This window comes from Notolepis coatsorum (assembly GCF_963971535.1).
Source record: "Notolepis coatsorum genome assembly, chromosome: 5".
Lineage (NCBI taxonomy): Eukaryota > Metazoa > Chordata > Actinopteri > Aulopiformes > Paralepididae > Notolepis > Notolepis coatsorum.
Window position 1 is genome coordinate 186,621,483 of NC_140169.1, and position 14,793 is coordinate 186,636,275.

At 41.8% G+C, this 14,793-nt stretch overlaps 1 protein-coding gene across 1 annotated transcript in view; it reads left to right on the plus strand.

Annotated features, from left to right (window-relative positions):
• The window catches only part of uxs1 (UDP-glucuronate decarboxylase 1), a gene marked incomplete at its 3' end in the record, with an annotated part of 129,316 nt that overhangs the window by 78,871 nt on the left and 35,652 nt on the right, over positions 1 to 14,793 (plus strand). The window contains exons 4-6 of the mRNA XM_084314388.1: positions 2,678 to 2,721; positions 5,769 to 5,829; positions 10,301 to 10,481. Coding sequence (XP_084170514.1) covers positions 2,678 to 2,721; positions 5,769 to 5,829; positions 10,301 to 10,481 — 286 coding nt within the window. The remainder of the gene's footprint in view (positions 1 to 2,677; positions 2,722 to 5,768; positions 5,830 to 10,300; positions 10,482 to 14,793) is intronic.

Consider the following 14,793-nt stretch of genomic DNA (forward strand, 5'->3'; position numbering starts at 1 on the left):
AAGGTCTCACCCCTATTTTAAAGAAACCAGTGACCAAAGCAGATTGTACATGAATACAGTGTAACGGGGCTGGCACGAAACCCATCTCAATACCTTGAACTAGGACACTAGAACCACAGGAAGATTTCTCAGACAGAGGTAGTACATCAGAGAGGATAAAGGATTGTGAGGCTCCAGTATCTCGTAAGATCTGAACTGTACACTGATCTTTTGGATCCCCTGTCAAGGAAACTAAACCCTTGGAAGTAAATGGCCTGAAACAAGGATCGAGAACATCCTGATCATTGTGCATCTGTTGATCGGAATCAGGTGCCATTTTAATCAGACCAACCCCTTTGGGTTGTCTAAAGTTCTGAGAGGACGGTTGCTGCTTACGTTTCAATGTTAAACAGTCAGAAATAACATGACCAGGCTTATGACAGTAGTAACATGTCCGCTCCTCTTTTGAGCGTGGAGGTGACATTTTTGGTCGGGGGTGTGTGAATTCTGAATGGTTGGGGACAGAAGGTCTCTGAGAGAAATCATGGGGGAGAAACGAGTCACGCCTATCTACAAACACAGTTTTATGGGTTAGCGCAAACTCATCAGCTAATACAGCAGCTTGCTGCAGAGTGGACACCTTCTGCTCACTCAGGTAAATTACAATACGCTCTGGCAAACGATTCTTAAACTCTTCTAATAGAATGAGTTCTCTGAGAGAGTTAAGATCTGAGGCCTTGCTTGCTGCACACCATTTATCAAAGAGAGTTCCCTTCTCTCTAGCAAACTCTACAAAGGTCTGGTTGACAGCTCTCTTGTGACTGCGAAACCTCTGCCTATAAGCTTTGGGCACAAGCTCATATGCACGAAGGATGGCAGCCTTCACAGTATCATACAGTAAACTATCTTCTAGGGAAAGTGTTGAACAAACCTCTTGGGCTTTACCAGTCAATTTGCATTGAAGCAACAAAGGCCAGACCTCTCTTGGCCAGCGCAATGAAGCAGCAATACGCTCAAACACATTAAAATAAGTATCAACTTCTGTCTCTCGGAACGGAGGCACCAAAGCAATGTGTTTACTTATATCAAAAGTGTGTGATGAATAAGCTGTGGAGGAGGACATACCCGGGCCTTGTGGAGGAGTCTGTGTAGCAGAGTTGGATCCACTCCTTTGGTCTCCCAGCTCCAACTCCCGCAGTCTGAGCTCTTTTTCCACCTCAAGCTCCAACCTACGGATGTTAACAGCCCTTTCATTTTCCGCCTCAAGCTCCATTTTACGAAGCTGATACTCCGCCTCACGTGCTTGTGCCTTCTCCTGAGCCTCCATCTGGAGACGGGCTATTCTAACCTTGACCTGGGCCCCTTCTCGAGACCCAGATGACACAGGAGAGGCCAAGTGAAAATGTGGCAATGTGACTCTCACACCTGCCTTTTCAGCACCATGGGCTTGCTCCTCAGAAGGCTGTGCTTCCGTAGGTTCACCAGGAGGACTTGCATGTTCATCAGAGACCACAGGTAAAACAAGCGTCCCCTGCTCCAACAGCTTATCTACCACAAGACACCTGATATCCTGCTTAAGATGCTTTTGTTGAACCGAGAGTTGAAAATGTGTGGCAATCTCCACTAAGTCTGCCTTGCGGCAGCTATCCAGCGCTTCCCAAGTAGGATTGCTCAAGAATTTCCCCAGATCAAAAGTACTAACTGCCATTATTTATTTTTTTTACACAAATGCCATTTTTACACACAGATTAATTAATTACTATAAAAGTGTAAACAAACACAGTTCACCAAATCCATCAACCAACAATTGAACACGGGTTACAAAATCCCGGACGAGCCCCCATTTATGTTACGACCCCTGTGAGTCTAAGGGTAAAGGGCTGTAAGATAACAGTTGGTTGACAGAAAAGATGGACCACGTTTGTAAACAACAATGATATTTATTGAAAGATGCAAAGGAAGCACATGTAGCTCAAGGGTGAGCCCAGGCCAAAACAACAAACAAACACCACTATACTCCAAATAAACCCAATCTAATCTATGGTAAAAGAAATTACATTACCTAAACTACTCTTACCTAACCAAAACAGGAGAAAACAATATCCAAAGGAAATGGCAGCTCACCCCATCTGTGCTTCCTGAGAAAGAGAGAAAAACACATTAATAATACATAAAACAAAGACAGCATATATACAAAAACAAACTATAACTAACAATGCTCTCTCTGTGGCCATACACACACAAGGAAATACCACTAAGCACCAAAGGCCAATAAACGAAATGCAATATTGTCAAAGTTACAGGTTACAAAATCACACTAGGCCTAGCCTCATGCCAGAGAGAGAGAAAGACTGAAGTGAGAAGCCATGTTTTAACAGGTGTGGGGTGATCCATGATTGGGTGGTGTTGATTGAGTGTTGGAGTCTGGAAAACCATCCACCAATCGGTGCTGTGTTGCTATAATGGAAGGATTGGCCTGGCAGGGACCAATGGTGAAGGGAACAATGGCTGGAGGGAGGAAACAAAATGGAGAACACACACACATGGAGACACACACTGGGGAATATATACATTGGGATGTAACACCAATCCACAGGAGAAATCATGTTTCTTTTTTTGTAATTTTTTTTTATGATTATCAATGCGTTACTTTTTTGTAACCACTCATTTCCTCTCCTTTGCTTCGTCTTTCCTGTAGGCCGTTGCTCCCCTCAGAGAGAAGATACGTGATTTGGAGCTGAGGTATGTCTTCACTGTTTGCTCACACATGCCCAAACAAATGCCCAAACACAACCAAATGTCTTCTTTGAAATAGGTTGTTCTTATGTCTGCAGCAGTAAAATGTTATTATTCTCCCCCATGACTGTAGGCTATGATCACACACATGCCTTTTTGAACGTGTCTGCGCCTTCTTTCTATCGTTTTCCAATAGTTTTGTCAATATCACCTTCTTGTTGACAGACCAATCAAATCAACCGAGGGGAGGGATCAATGTACACTGCCTCACATTTGAGTGTCCTGTCTGATCATAGCCTAAGGGAAGAGCTTGTTCATTCTCAGATTGAGGATTACCGCAGTTCTTGTAAAAGTTCAGACGGATAATATACGCTCAAGGGTATAAACAGGCATGAAAACACTGATTAGTCTTGGCTAGAATTGTGTTTCTCCCTTTGCTTCAGAGTTGTGATGTTCATACATACTGATCTGACTCTCCAAGGCCACAAATCCAACATGTGAATTCTTAAATTAAATAGTGTTCTCCTTTAATCGCATAGCACTGGTATGTTGTTTATTCATAATGTGTCGTAGTAATGCCAGAAGACGCTGCAGCAAACACAGCTAATCAAACAAAATAAAGTCAGCATGCTTGCTACAGTATTATGCCAAGAGGATAGTGTGCTAAAAAGGGCCGGGACTATTATGCCCACAAAAGTTAAATTTCATGATTCACAATTTTAATTAAAGATTTTTTTAAAAGACACAATTTTTTTAAAGACCAAGACATGATAAAAGAAATATAAAAAAAAATCAATGACACTGTATGAGCTAGTCTGCAATAACGGTTGTTCAATAACAACAAACAAATAACAGCGCTTGCAAGGCTCTCATTATTGTGTAAGAAATAAAAAGTGTACATATATATATATTTGTATTATACATATAAATATATACATAAATACGTGACTGTATTGCAAGCTATTTCATTGAGTTTGTCTGTTGGTGAAATGCTGTGAGTGAATGAAATCCCTTCTAATGAGCAACAAACACACATCTCATCTACAGTATAGCCTCCAGTTCCAAACGCATCTTTTAGTGTAGAAACATGAATGGTGCCACTGGGTAATTCTACTACTGGGTGTTGTTTGTACCAACGACCACCAGCAATTTGCTATTGAAACGGCTGTCCAGTCGTAATTAGAATACATATAGCTCGTTAAGGACTGGGGTGAGTTCTGTCCTTCAAGCATTTGCAATTGAAAAGTCACTACAGGGGCGGCTGATTGGCGCAGTGGGCAAGGCGCTCGCCTCTAACGCAGGATACGCTGGGTTCGAGCCCAGCTCTCTGCGTTGCTACCGGCTGGCCGGTCGTTCATACTAACATAATTGGCAAGTGTTAGAGGGTGGGAAAGCCGGTGGGTGGGGATTTGACGTTGTGGACGGCGACTCCTACAGGTTGGTTTGGTGACGCCGGTGCGGCGGAAGCAGGAAGTAGCGGGGGCAGCGTGAGCCTCCCACGCGTTACTCCTCGCCAGTGAGAGTTCGAGCTGCTGCCGTGAAAAGATGCGACAGGCTGCCTCCTCATATACCGGAGGGGACACGTGATGCAAGGCTTCTGTCCTCACTACAACCGACCTGTGGGAGGCATAGTCTAGCAACGTTCAAGACAGGGGAGGGAAGAATTGGATAATACGAAATTTGGATGGGAGAAAAATAGAAAAAATGGGAAGAAAAAGCAGATCAAAAAAAGAAAAATCACTACAGTAGGTCTGAGGCAGTGACGTCAAGGTGTGCATTTCAATCTGGAGACTACTGTACACTGTTTTGTGTGTATATGAGTGACTTGAGTGGATTGGGGCTTGTTTACAGAGACAGAGTGCTTACATCCAGGCATGAAGTGGGGATGCAGGGGGGTTCAATGGCATTACATTTATGGAAAAACAAATACAACGTTGGGTGCAGTGAGGGGAAGCTGCCTGGTTGCTCCATTATTTCTGACCGTTTCAACCTTTGACATTTGTTTACAATTCATTCAATCTTTATTTAATCTCGAAAACATCATTGAGCGCAGGCTCACATTTACAATGATGTCGAGAGGAACAATACATAATACAAAAACAATATCACCGAAAAGTCAATCGGTTAAACAATTCAAATCAATCAAAACTGTTACAGACTGAAGTGAAATGGTTGGCCATTACAGATTTCAACTGACCAATGGATACTGAAGTACTGAGTTTCAAGGTGCTTTGCGAAACATTCCACATGTCGGGGGCAGAGAAGCAAAAAGCAGATTATCCTAATTCAGTGCAAACTCTGGGGACCTTAAGTGTAAGCCAATCACCAGAGTATTATGGGGTCCAGAGTACCAGATCAGTATTCAAGTGAGGGATGTAGGGAGTAGGATACACACCCAGTTTAGGGTAAGGGGTGTAGGATGAGGGATGTAGAGGTAGGGAGTAGGATACAAACCCGGTAAGGGGTGTGGGTGCAGGAGGAAATGGTTAGAATGAGAGCTCCAGGAATTGACGATGCCGATGCTACATAGCCTACCACATGGCCCCACAATGGCCAACACAACCCAACGTGTAGATAGATAGGCAGCGAGAGACGGCATACTAATGTATACAGATTCATGGGGCCACCTCTTACATCATTGGATTATTTACAGTAAAATTTGGTCAAGAGCTTTACAGACCACGTCAACATTTGTAAATATTAACCAGTTACATTTAGAAAGGGTGTGGCTCAACACAATCATGTAGAGAAAAGGGTTGAGCCCGCATTCTACAAACTCCACCTTGGACAATGTTTTGATGCTCTGTAGATCTTTCTCACTTCAAAAGTTATACGCACATCAAAAGAAAGTCCAAGCAGCAAATAAAAAACTAAACTATTCATGAATAATTTCTCAGAGTGCTTCCATGAAATTATTTATGTATTTATTTTACACGGTATGAGGGTGAAGTGGCAGTGTATTAAAACAAATGTGGCAGCATGTTTAGCTTCAAACAGAATTGTCTAATCAGTTGATCCAGCAAACCATTAACATTTCTCCCCCCCCCCCCCAGTTTTTCCCAGAAATATCCCCCAGTGAAATTCCTGTCTGAAAAAGATCGGAAGAGAATTTTGGTAAGATATGCACACGCTCTCTTTCACACACACATACACACACACACACTCACACTCACACTCACACACAGAGAGAGAAAGGGAGAGAGAGAGTTGTTACGTGGATAGTGGATACCCTATTGCTTTGAGCCAGACATAACTAGCATAGCACAACCATGACATTCAACATCAATCTGTTTCACAACACATGAGCTCTCTCCGCTTCCCTTCTCTTTTCTCTCCTCTCCTCTTTTCTCCTCTCCGCTCCTCTCCACCCTCCTCTTTTCTCCTCTCCTACTCTCCTCTCCTCTTTCTCTCCTCTTCTATTGACTATTGTCCTGCAGTATGGTCGAATGTAACAACGAATAAACTGAAAAAATTGCAAATGGTACAAAACAAAGCGGCACATATAGCGCTTCGCTGTGAGTACAGAACTAATGTTGCAGCGATGCACCGTTGTTTAACTTGGTTACTTGTCAAACATAAGTTACTCTGCTCACTCCTTGTATTCACTAGGAATATTCTTGTTACAAAGATCCCCTACATTTTATATAACAATTTATCTATAAGTCTTGACAGACGCAACCATCCCACCAGACATGCTTCTGCGCGAGGTTTTACACTTACAATAGTGAGGTCGAATGCAATGCAGCGAACTGTCATGTTCCGTGGTATGCAGGAATGGAACTCTCTTCCCAGACATGTTAAGCAGGAGAATAGTAAATGTCGTTTCAGAATCTTGGTAAAACAACATTTTCAACCAAAGAAATTGACATTACCTAATAGATAGTGTGTACGTAAATGAAAATGTATGTGTCTGATAAAGAAATAGGTATATACGTGGATTAAAAGGTATGGGTCTGATATGGATATATTATTAGAAGATTGTGTAATTGGTTGATATGAACATAGATAATGTATGTAAAAGCTAAATAGTATATTATGCTGTATTGTATTATGAATTAATTATGATTGTTATTTGTATTATGAATTGATTAGGAGTATGTATTGTATTAGGAATTTGATTAGGAGTATTTATTGTTGTTTTAATTGTCTGAATGCCATGTGAATGTTGTGAGTGTATAAAGTCTGTAACTGTATTTTACATGTTATGGACCCCAGGAAGAAAGCACTGCTGTGGCTAATGGGGATCCAAATAAACTTAAACTCCTCCTTTCCTCTTCACTCTACTCTCCTCCTCTTGTCTCTTCTCCCTTTCTTATCTTTTCCTCTCCTTTCCTCTCTCTGCTCTCCTCTCTTTTTCCTTTTCCGCTCTTCTTTCTTTTCCTCTCCTCTCCACTCTCCTCTTTTCTTCTCTTCTCTCCCCCCTCTTCTCTTATCTTCTGTTCTCTTCTCCTTTCTTCTCTTCTCTTCTCATTTCTTCTCTTCTCTTTTCCTCTCCTCTCTCCACCCTCTCCTCTTTTCTCCACTCGTATCCTCTCTTACCATCACTCAGCCAAAGTCATTCAATACAATTACATTTTCTTTCTTCTAGTTCATCTGTAGTTCATTTTCTTTCAGGGGCTAGTTGCACATACACCTCACATTCACACATACCGGTATGTAACATCATAGAAATGAAAGAGAAAAACTCTCGTGTGAGAGAGACACTTCAGCTGAACCTTCACAGTCTTTGTGTTTATCTGCATGCGATGTGGTGATATGGGATTGTATATGTGTATGGAGGGGAAACATATTGTATTTAAGCATTACATCACGCGCAGGAGTGGTTTGTGAACAATAAACCATGCCTAGGGGTGGTCGTTAGACCCCCCTAGGCATGGTTTATTGTTCACAAATCACGACTGCAAGTGGTGTAAAGCTTTTATACAACTGCCACATTCATCCAACCTTATTTCTATACAATAAACACACATTAATCGAAGATTTATTGAAAAAACCATCCGCCAGAAAAAGTAGTTCCCACAACTACAAAAAAGACAATTTGCCTCCATGTGGAAGCAGATCGGAAGTGCATCCAACCAACTAACACATCCAACTGTGTATTATTGGAATGATTGAGAGAAGTTGCCTCATGTGGAAGCAGCTTGAAGTGCATCCAACCAACTAACACATCCAACTGTGTATTATTGGAATGATTGATTGAAAATTTTATTACCAGATGCAGAATGGGTACAATACAGTACGGCTCAATACACACAATTGTTAATGGAATGCAGACCTACTTTCCATAGAACTTCATTCTTAGATGCTTCTATAGAAAGTAGGTAAAACAAATTAAAAAGTTTTCTTTGCCCTATAGGAAAAAAACGTTTTCTTCGCCCTATTCTTTTATTTATTTTTTTAAACCTACTGTAGAGGGCCTAAACTTAACCAGTTGGAAACCAAGCGTACAGTAATAAAATTAGCAATCAATCAATCAACTCAATAGGCCATGCTCACTTAGAACAGCGCAGCACCCAGCTCTCTCTCAGTCTGACTATCCCCCGCGTTGCAGGCAGAGTGTGTGTGTGTGTGTGTGTGGCGGTGGGTGGAGACTAGAGCGAGCGCTGACAGTCAAAAGGAAAAAAAAATTGAAAAAAAAATTGAAAATTAATAATCAATCAATCAATCCGCGATTTTTCTTTTGTTACAGAATGATTCAAGACCCATCAATTACATCATCCAACATTGTTTAAACGACTAAGACATTCGCTGTGACAGAATCGCTTGATATTTAGTCGTTTAGTCGCTATCAACATATCCATTTGTAAAGATTATTGTCCACCTTCTTGTGATCCGGCGGATTGATGTGATGTGATTCGGTTGTGGGCGGGTCCTGGGCCAGCAAGCGTGGACTGATCGCAATACATACGTGTAAATGGACTGGAAATTTGCATGCCGTTGTATAAAACTGTTCAGACGTGCCTTGTATGTTTTGTTCCAACAGTGTCTTTCTTCTCCATAAAACCTGTCCTTCATCTGTATGTTTACCACCAGCAGCGTCCCTCTCATGGTTCACTCTTTTTATTCTGCTCTATTCACTCTGCCCTGCTTATTGAGCCTTGAGTTGAGCCTTGTCCTAGAGTGAAAAGACATTTGTAATAGGAACACAATCAAGGAGCATGAAAGCAAATAAAGTAAATAGTAGGGATGTCCGATATTATCGGCTTATTGATATTATCGGCCCATATTGGCATTAAAATGTAATATCGAAGATTATCGGTATCTGTTTTCAATAAATTATTTTTATTTTTATTTTAATTTTTTTATTTACCCAGGCAAGCAAGTAAGAACAAATTCTTAATTTATTTATTGTCAAAAGTATGCATAATGTTGTGTTCATTCCATGACAAGAGATATGTAAGGGATAATGTATAGCTACGAGGTCATTGTCGCAAAATAATTGACCGACACAGAGTTTAAAATAGCGAGGCACAGCGCCGAGGTGTTTTAAACGTCAGGAAGGTCAATTATTTTGCGACAATGATCGAGTATAGCTATACATTATCCCGCTTATTACATGGCTAACTTACTAACAATATACCTAATTCATTTTACATCGACAAGACGAGATCAAATGCAGACGCAGTTCTGTTCTGGCTCCGCTGTCATCGTCTCCACACTCCGCTGTCAGTGCAGCCAGCAGGTGTGTCTGATTGGCTGGACTGATGCAGTGTGTCAGTGGCCTTGATTGCGAACAGCTGCGCACAGCGGTCATTATTGTTCCACAGAGGTCCGTTATCGAGTAATATCGGACCTCTGACGAGCGCTATTGACCAATCACAAGCAAGCATTTCGGCGAATGTGAAAACGCCATGTAATAAGTAATGTTATTACATGGCGTTTTCACATTCGTCGAAATGCTTGCTTGTGATTGGTCAATAGCGCTCGTCAGAGGTCCGATATTACTCTATAACGGACCTCTGCCGAACAATAAAGACCGTTGTGCGCAGCTGGACCAATCAAGCCCACTACACACACTGTATCAGTGCTGCTCAGCATATGCACAGCTGCACTCAGTCATGCAATCAGACCACAGACCTGCCAGCTGCCGATAATAATAATCACTTTATTTGGGCTGACAGAGCGAGTGTCGGTCAATTATTTTGCGACAATGACCTCGTAGCTATACATTATCCCTTACTTAATTACCTGAAATTATTCTGTTTTTTGGGGGGGGGGGGGACCCCGCATATATCTGTATCGGATAATATCGGTATCGGAAATTAAGAGTTGGACAATATCGGTATATTGGAAATCGGCAAAAAAGCCAATATCGAACATCCCTAGTAAATAGCCTATATCTATCCCATACTTTTTGCTAAACAAAGTGGCTCAGGAGGTAGACGGGTCGTCTGGTAACCAGAAGGTTCCCGGTTTGATTCCTGCTCCTCCCAGTGTGTCAAAGTGTCCAGTGTGACACTTACAGTAACCCCTAACACTGTCGGTGTGTGAATGTCTTGAGTGAACGGGTGAATGTGAGTTGCATAAGTTGTAAAGCTGCAGTGCATTTACCATTCTCCTGGTGTTCCATGTACCTGTCCACTAGATCACGGGCGGGGCTGGTTTCGTGGGCTCCCACCTGACGGACAAGCTGATGATGGACGGCCACGAGGTGACGGTGGTGGACAACTTCTTTACAGGGAGGAAGAGGAACGTGGAGCACTGGATCGGCCATGAGAACTTTGAGCTGATCAATCACGACGTGGTGGAACCCCTATACATCGAAGGTGAGGGAGAGTGTTGGCATGAGATGAACCACGTGCCCGCCGCAGGGGGCAGAGCGCACTTTGCCCCACAGCAAAGACATCGCCATCTCAACAAGTGTTTTAATTGTATATTGTATTCAAGTTGAGTCGCTTGTTCCAATCCATTGAAGTTGTTCCGGTGGAAGTTTCTTGTAAATATCTTGATCTTAGGCGGATCACACCTTCTGCTTCTAAATATTTGAGCTTGTTTTGAGAAAATCCAAGTTCATTTGTATTGGAAATTACTAGAAATAATAGTTTTAGTGTCGATACAAGATGGAGATTATTTGCAGCAGGGCAAACTCAAAACATTTATAACACAAGAGCTTCTTCTTTTTTGAAGGAGAGTTTGCAGTCTGGGAGGGAGACGGATGCAATGATTCTCAGCCTTTTTTGTGTCAATGAACCCCAAATTGATACATATATTAGGCCGCAGACCTCCATTTTACAAAATGTCCCAGGGACCCTAATTTGATATGATTTTATGATTTCTATAATAATAATAAAGATTTATATAGGGCTTTTCTAGAACTCAGTCTCTCTACACTGCTAAGAGAAGGCATCGGAGAAGAGCTGGATCTTGAGGTGGGATTGGAAAATTGAGAGACTAGTTGGGGAGAGTTCCAGAGCCTGGGAGCTGCCCTGGAGAAGCTCTGTCCCCAAAGGTTGGACTTGGAGATGAAGAGAAGGCAAGCTGAGGTAGATTTGAGGGACTGAGGGGGTTGGTAGGTGGAGAGGAGGGGCGGGGGGGTCAGTTGGTGAAGAGCTTTGTAGGTGAGGACCAGGATTTTGTTATTGACACAGTGGGAGACAGGAAGCTAGTGGACATCTTTTAGGACTGGGGTGATGTGGTACCAGGATTTGGTGTGGATTAGAAGTCAGGTGGAAGTCGGGAGAAATTTGACCCAAACGTAAATAAATACATTGTGAATTGCCATAACATCTACTACTGATAAAGAACACAACAAACCATGAACTAACCATAATCCCCATTCTCACTTATCACCACCACATTAGTTGCACACACGCACACGCGCACACACCACAGAGTGGCAGTGGACTATTAGCAGACTTAATGATTTCAAAATCAACTCTAATTAAAGTGAAAGTAAAAACTTGCACAGAGGAATGCTCTCCTCTGCTCTGCTGTGAACTGCTCTCCAGGGTGAGTTTGAACTGTTTCGGGCCAGTTTAGTATGTTGAATTTACTTGGGCAAACGGCACTGTCACTTTTTGTCACATGTTTTTGAAACTTGGGACAACAACCCCCTAGTCATTTGTTTTAGATATCCAAAATGCTCCCACACTGCCAATTTAAGGCACTTTTTGGCGCGTAATAAGGCTGCGATGTCGCTTCCTTCTGCCATCTATTCCAGCAATTCTCACTATTGTACGGTCAGAATAGAATTAAGTTTGTAGGTTTAGTATTTAATGCCCGCTAGCCACTTGGGGGAGAGTGTTAGCAGAGTAAACACGATAGGCAATGAGGAAATAAATAGTGTGGAATTATAGCGAACATTTTAATAAATTAAAGTAATTACATATTCAATAACATGCAGAGTACCAGTATCTTACAATTCAGAATGTTGGTCTCATGGTGGGGGAAAAGCTAAAAATTTCACAACGTCACATTTTAAACATGTCGGTATCAAATGTATTCTTTGTTTAGGTAGTGGATAAGCCATGGCAAAACGGGAAACTGTTTACTAGGATACGTCTGCCTCTAGTAAAATGTGAGTGTTGTAAGATTACAGTGTTGCCAGCTTCCTCATTGATTGTTATCACCGTCCGTGAAATCTCTGTTGTGTTTTTAGTTGTTGATTATGGTTATCTTACTTGGAAGTCGACCCTCCCCCGTACTTGCTGTAACACTGTTCACCCCGTTAATGCACCCGGACAGAAGCATGTACTTGGAGTCGTGGTCTCTTTATCAGCCGGATGTTTATTTTCATAAACATAGCATCTTGTACAAAATGAAAAGTCTTTGATGGTCTAATTAACCTAAATGAATAGATTCATCTCTCAATACCCACTCGGTGGTTGCGGCCTATCAGTTAGCAGAAGCCTGTTCTGTTAGCCTATAGCTAGCTCTGTCCCCTGAACCCTCTCTCTCTCTCATTACTAAGCGACGCAACGCCAGCCGCTCGTTACCTCTGACCCAAACAGACGTAGCTACGGCCCAGCTATCTTGTAATGGAATGTTGATGCTAAAGCACCTCTGCAGATGACCTCGGCCGCCGGCTCCTATCATTGCCATGGCGACCACTATCTCTCCCACTCCCTGTCTGTCTCTACAGTCTCAGAGTTTAACCCAACACACAGAGCATCCATTAAACTAAATATCTATAGATATTTACATTACATATAGGGATGCCCCGATCGATCGGCCAGCGATCGGTATCGGCCGATATTCAGTATAAATATGAGATTGGTGAATTCCGATAATGCTTTATTTTCGCCGATCGTGAAAACCGATCGAAAAACATGATCCAATTCTTAGCGGAGATCTCACTCGCTGACTTCTTTCTCAGACACACAGAGCTGCAGCGCACGGCCCCTCCTCCTCCCCTGCCCCTCCCGCACCCGTGTCAACAAATGCTCCGGCAATAGTCTGCTCTAGTGCATGCAACCTCTGTGAGCTAACGTTAGCTATCGTTACTGTTTAAACAAAATTACCCAGTCAACTATTCACTTTTAGTTTAATACATGAGGCATTGTCTAACGGTATCTAGCTGGCTAGCTACTGATAGCTCCTGATATCAACAAATGCTCCAGCAATAGTCTAGTAGTGCATGATACCTCCGTTAGCTCGGTAGCTCACGTTAGCTCACGTTAGCTCACTGTTCAAAACGAAATGTCCCATTAAACTAAATAGTTCACTGAGGCGTTGTCTTAACGTTATCTAGCCGGCTAGCAGTAGCTACAGATAGCTCCTGAGGACCTGATATCAATGTCTTATAACATTGATTCGATGCGTATTCGAGCCCCTGGCTTGCATCACAGCCAGATATACCCTGCTGAGGGCATGCTGAATGTGATTTGACCAAAGCAGAGTATACACACAGACAGTGGAGATAGCGAGCATTTTGACTTGTTGCGTGGTGGCGATGTCTTGCAGATAATACAACTACAAGTATAATTATATAATATATATATTTTATAATAATAAAAAAATAAGTATATATATATATATATATATATATATATATATTTTTTTTTTTATAAAACCAAAAACTATCGGTATCGGCCGATATGGCTCATAGACGATCGGTGATCGGTATCTGTGGCAAAAAACGTGATCGGGTCATCCCTAATTACATATACGAAAACAAGTGATATCTTTAAGTGTGAAAATAAAGTGGGGAGATTGTTCAGCCTTGGCCGAGGTCTGCACACAAAGAATGAATAAAATAAAATTATGTTCACGCTGTCTCCAATTAGTTATGGTTCCTGTCTGTCGCCAACTTACCTGCACCTCAGAGTAATAGAATTCACTCCTACTGTTCACATTATGTGCCAATTTGTTCGCCTCTTCTGACGGCTAAATGTTTGAATTGATCTCCTGCCTCAATGTCATTCCTTTCTCTCGTTGAGTGCACAGTAGGGCTGGGCAATTAATCTTAAATACTTCGAAGCTTCGTTCGATGGGCACGGGATTCAAATGGGATTTTTTTTTGTTTTTTACCTGCAAAGTCTTGCGCCTCCAATGCAACGGACGTCATACGCCTCATTAACTCTGCCTCTCTACAACAAGCACATGGAGATTCCTCATTAACTCCTCTCTGTGTTGAATACAACTGCTTTTATAAAGCCTCAAATGACGGCTTACAATATTTCATAAAAGCAAAGTGTTTAGTTTGTCTAAGATTTAAAAAAGGTTTAAACTTTACAGCACTGACAATTCTCTATAGTATTTTTAGTTTTACCTGTGTCTGATAAGACACCCAGTCAGCAGCAGTGTCCCGACCCATATACAAACATGTCTTAATAAAACATGCTTAATTAAGTTGAATTCTGCCTTTGTCTCTATTAACTACATACACGTATTAATAAAACGTGCTTAATTAAGTCGAATTCTGCCTTTCTCTCTATTAACTACATACAAATATTTATATAATTGTTTGCTTTATAGACGAAGGTTGCAACATAATAATGTAATGTCGTTGGCAGTGTAGCGGAGAGCAGCCGCCCAGGCAGCGCAGCTTCCGACTCATTATTAATTGAATTAATTAATCCAATCCACTTTATTAGAAAACAATAAAGTTGACCAAAGTGCTGTACAAATCCCACAACA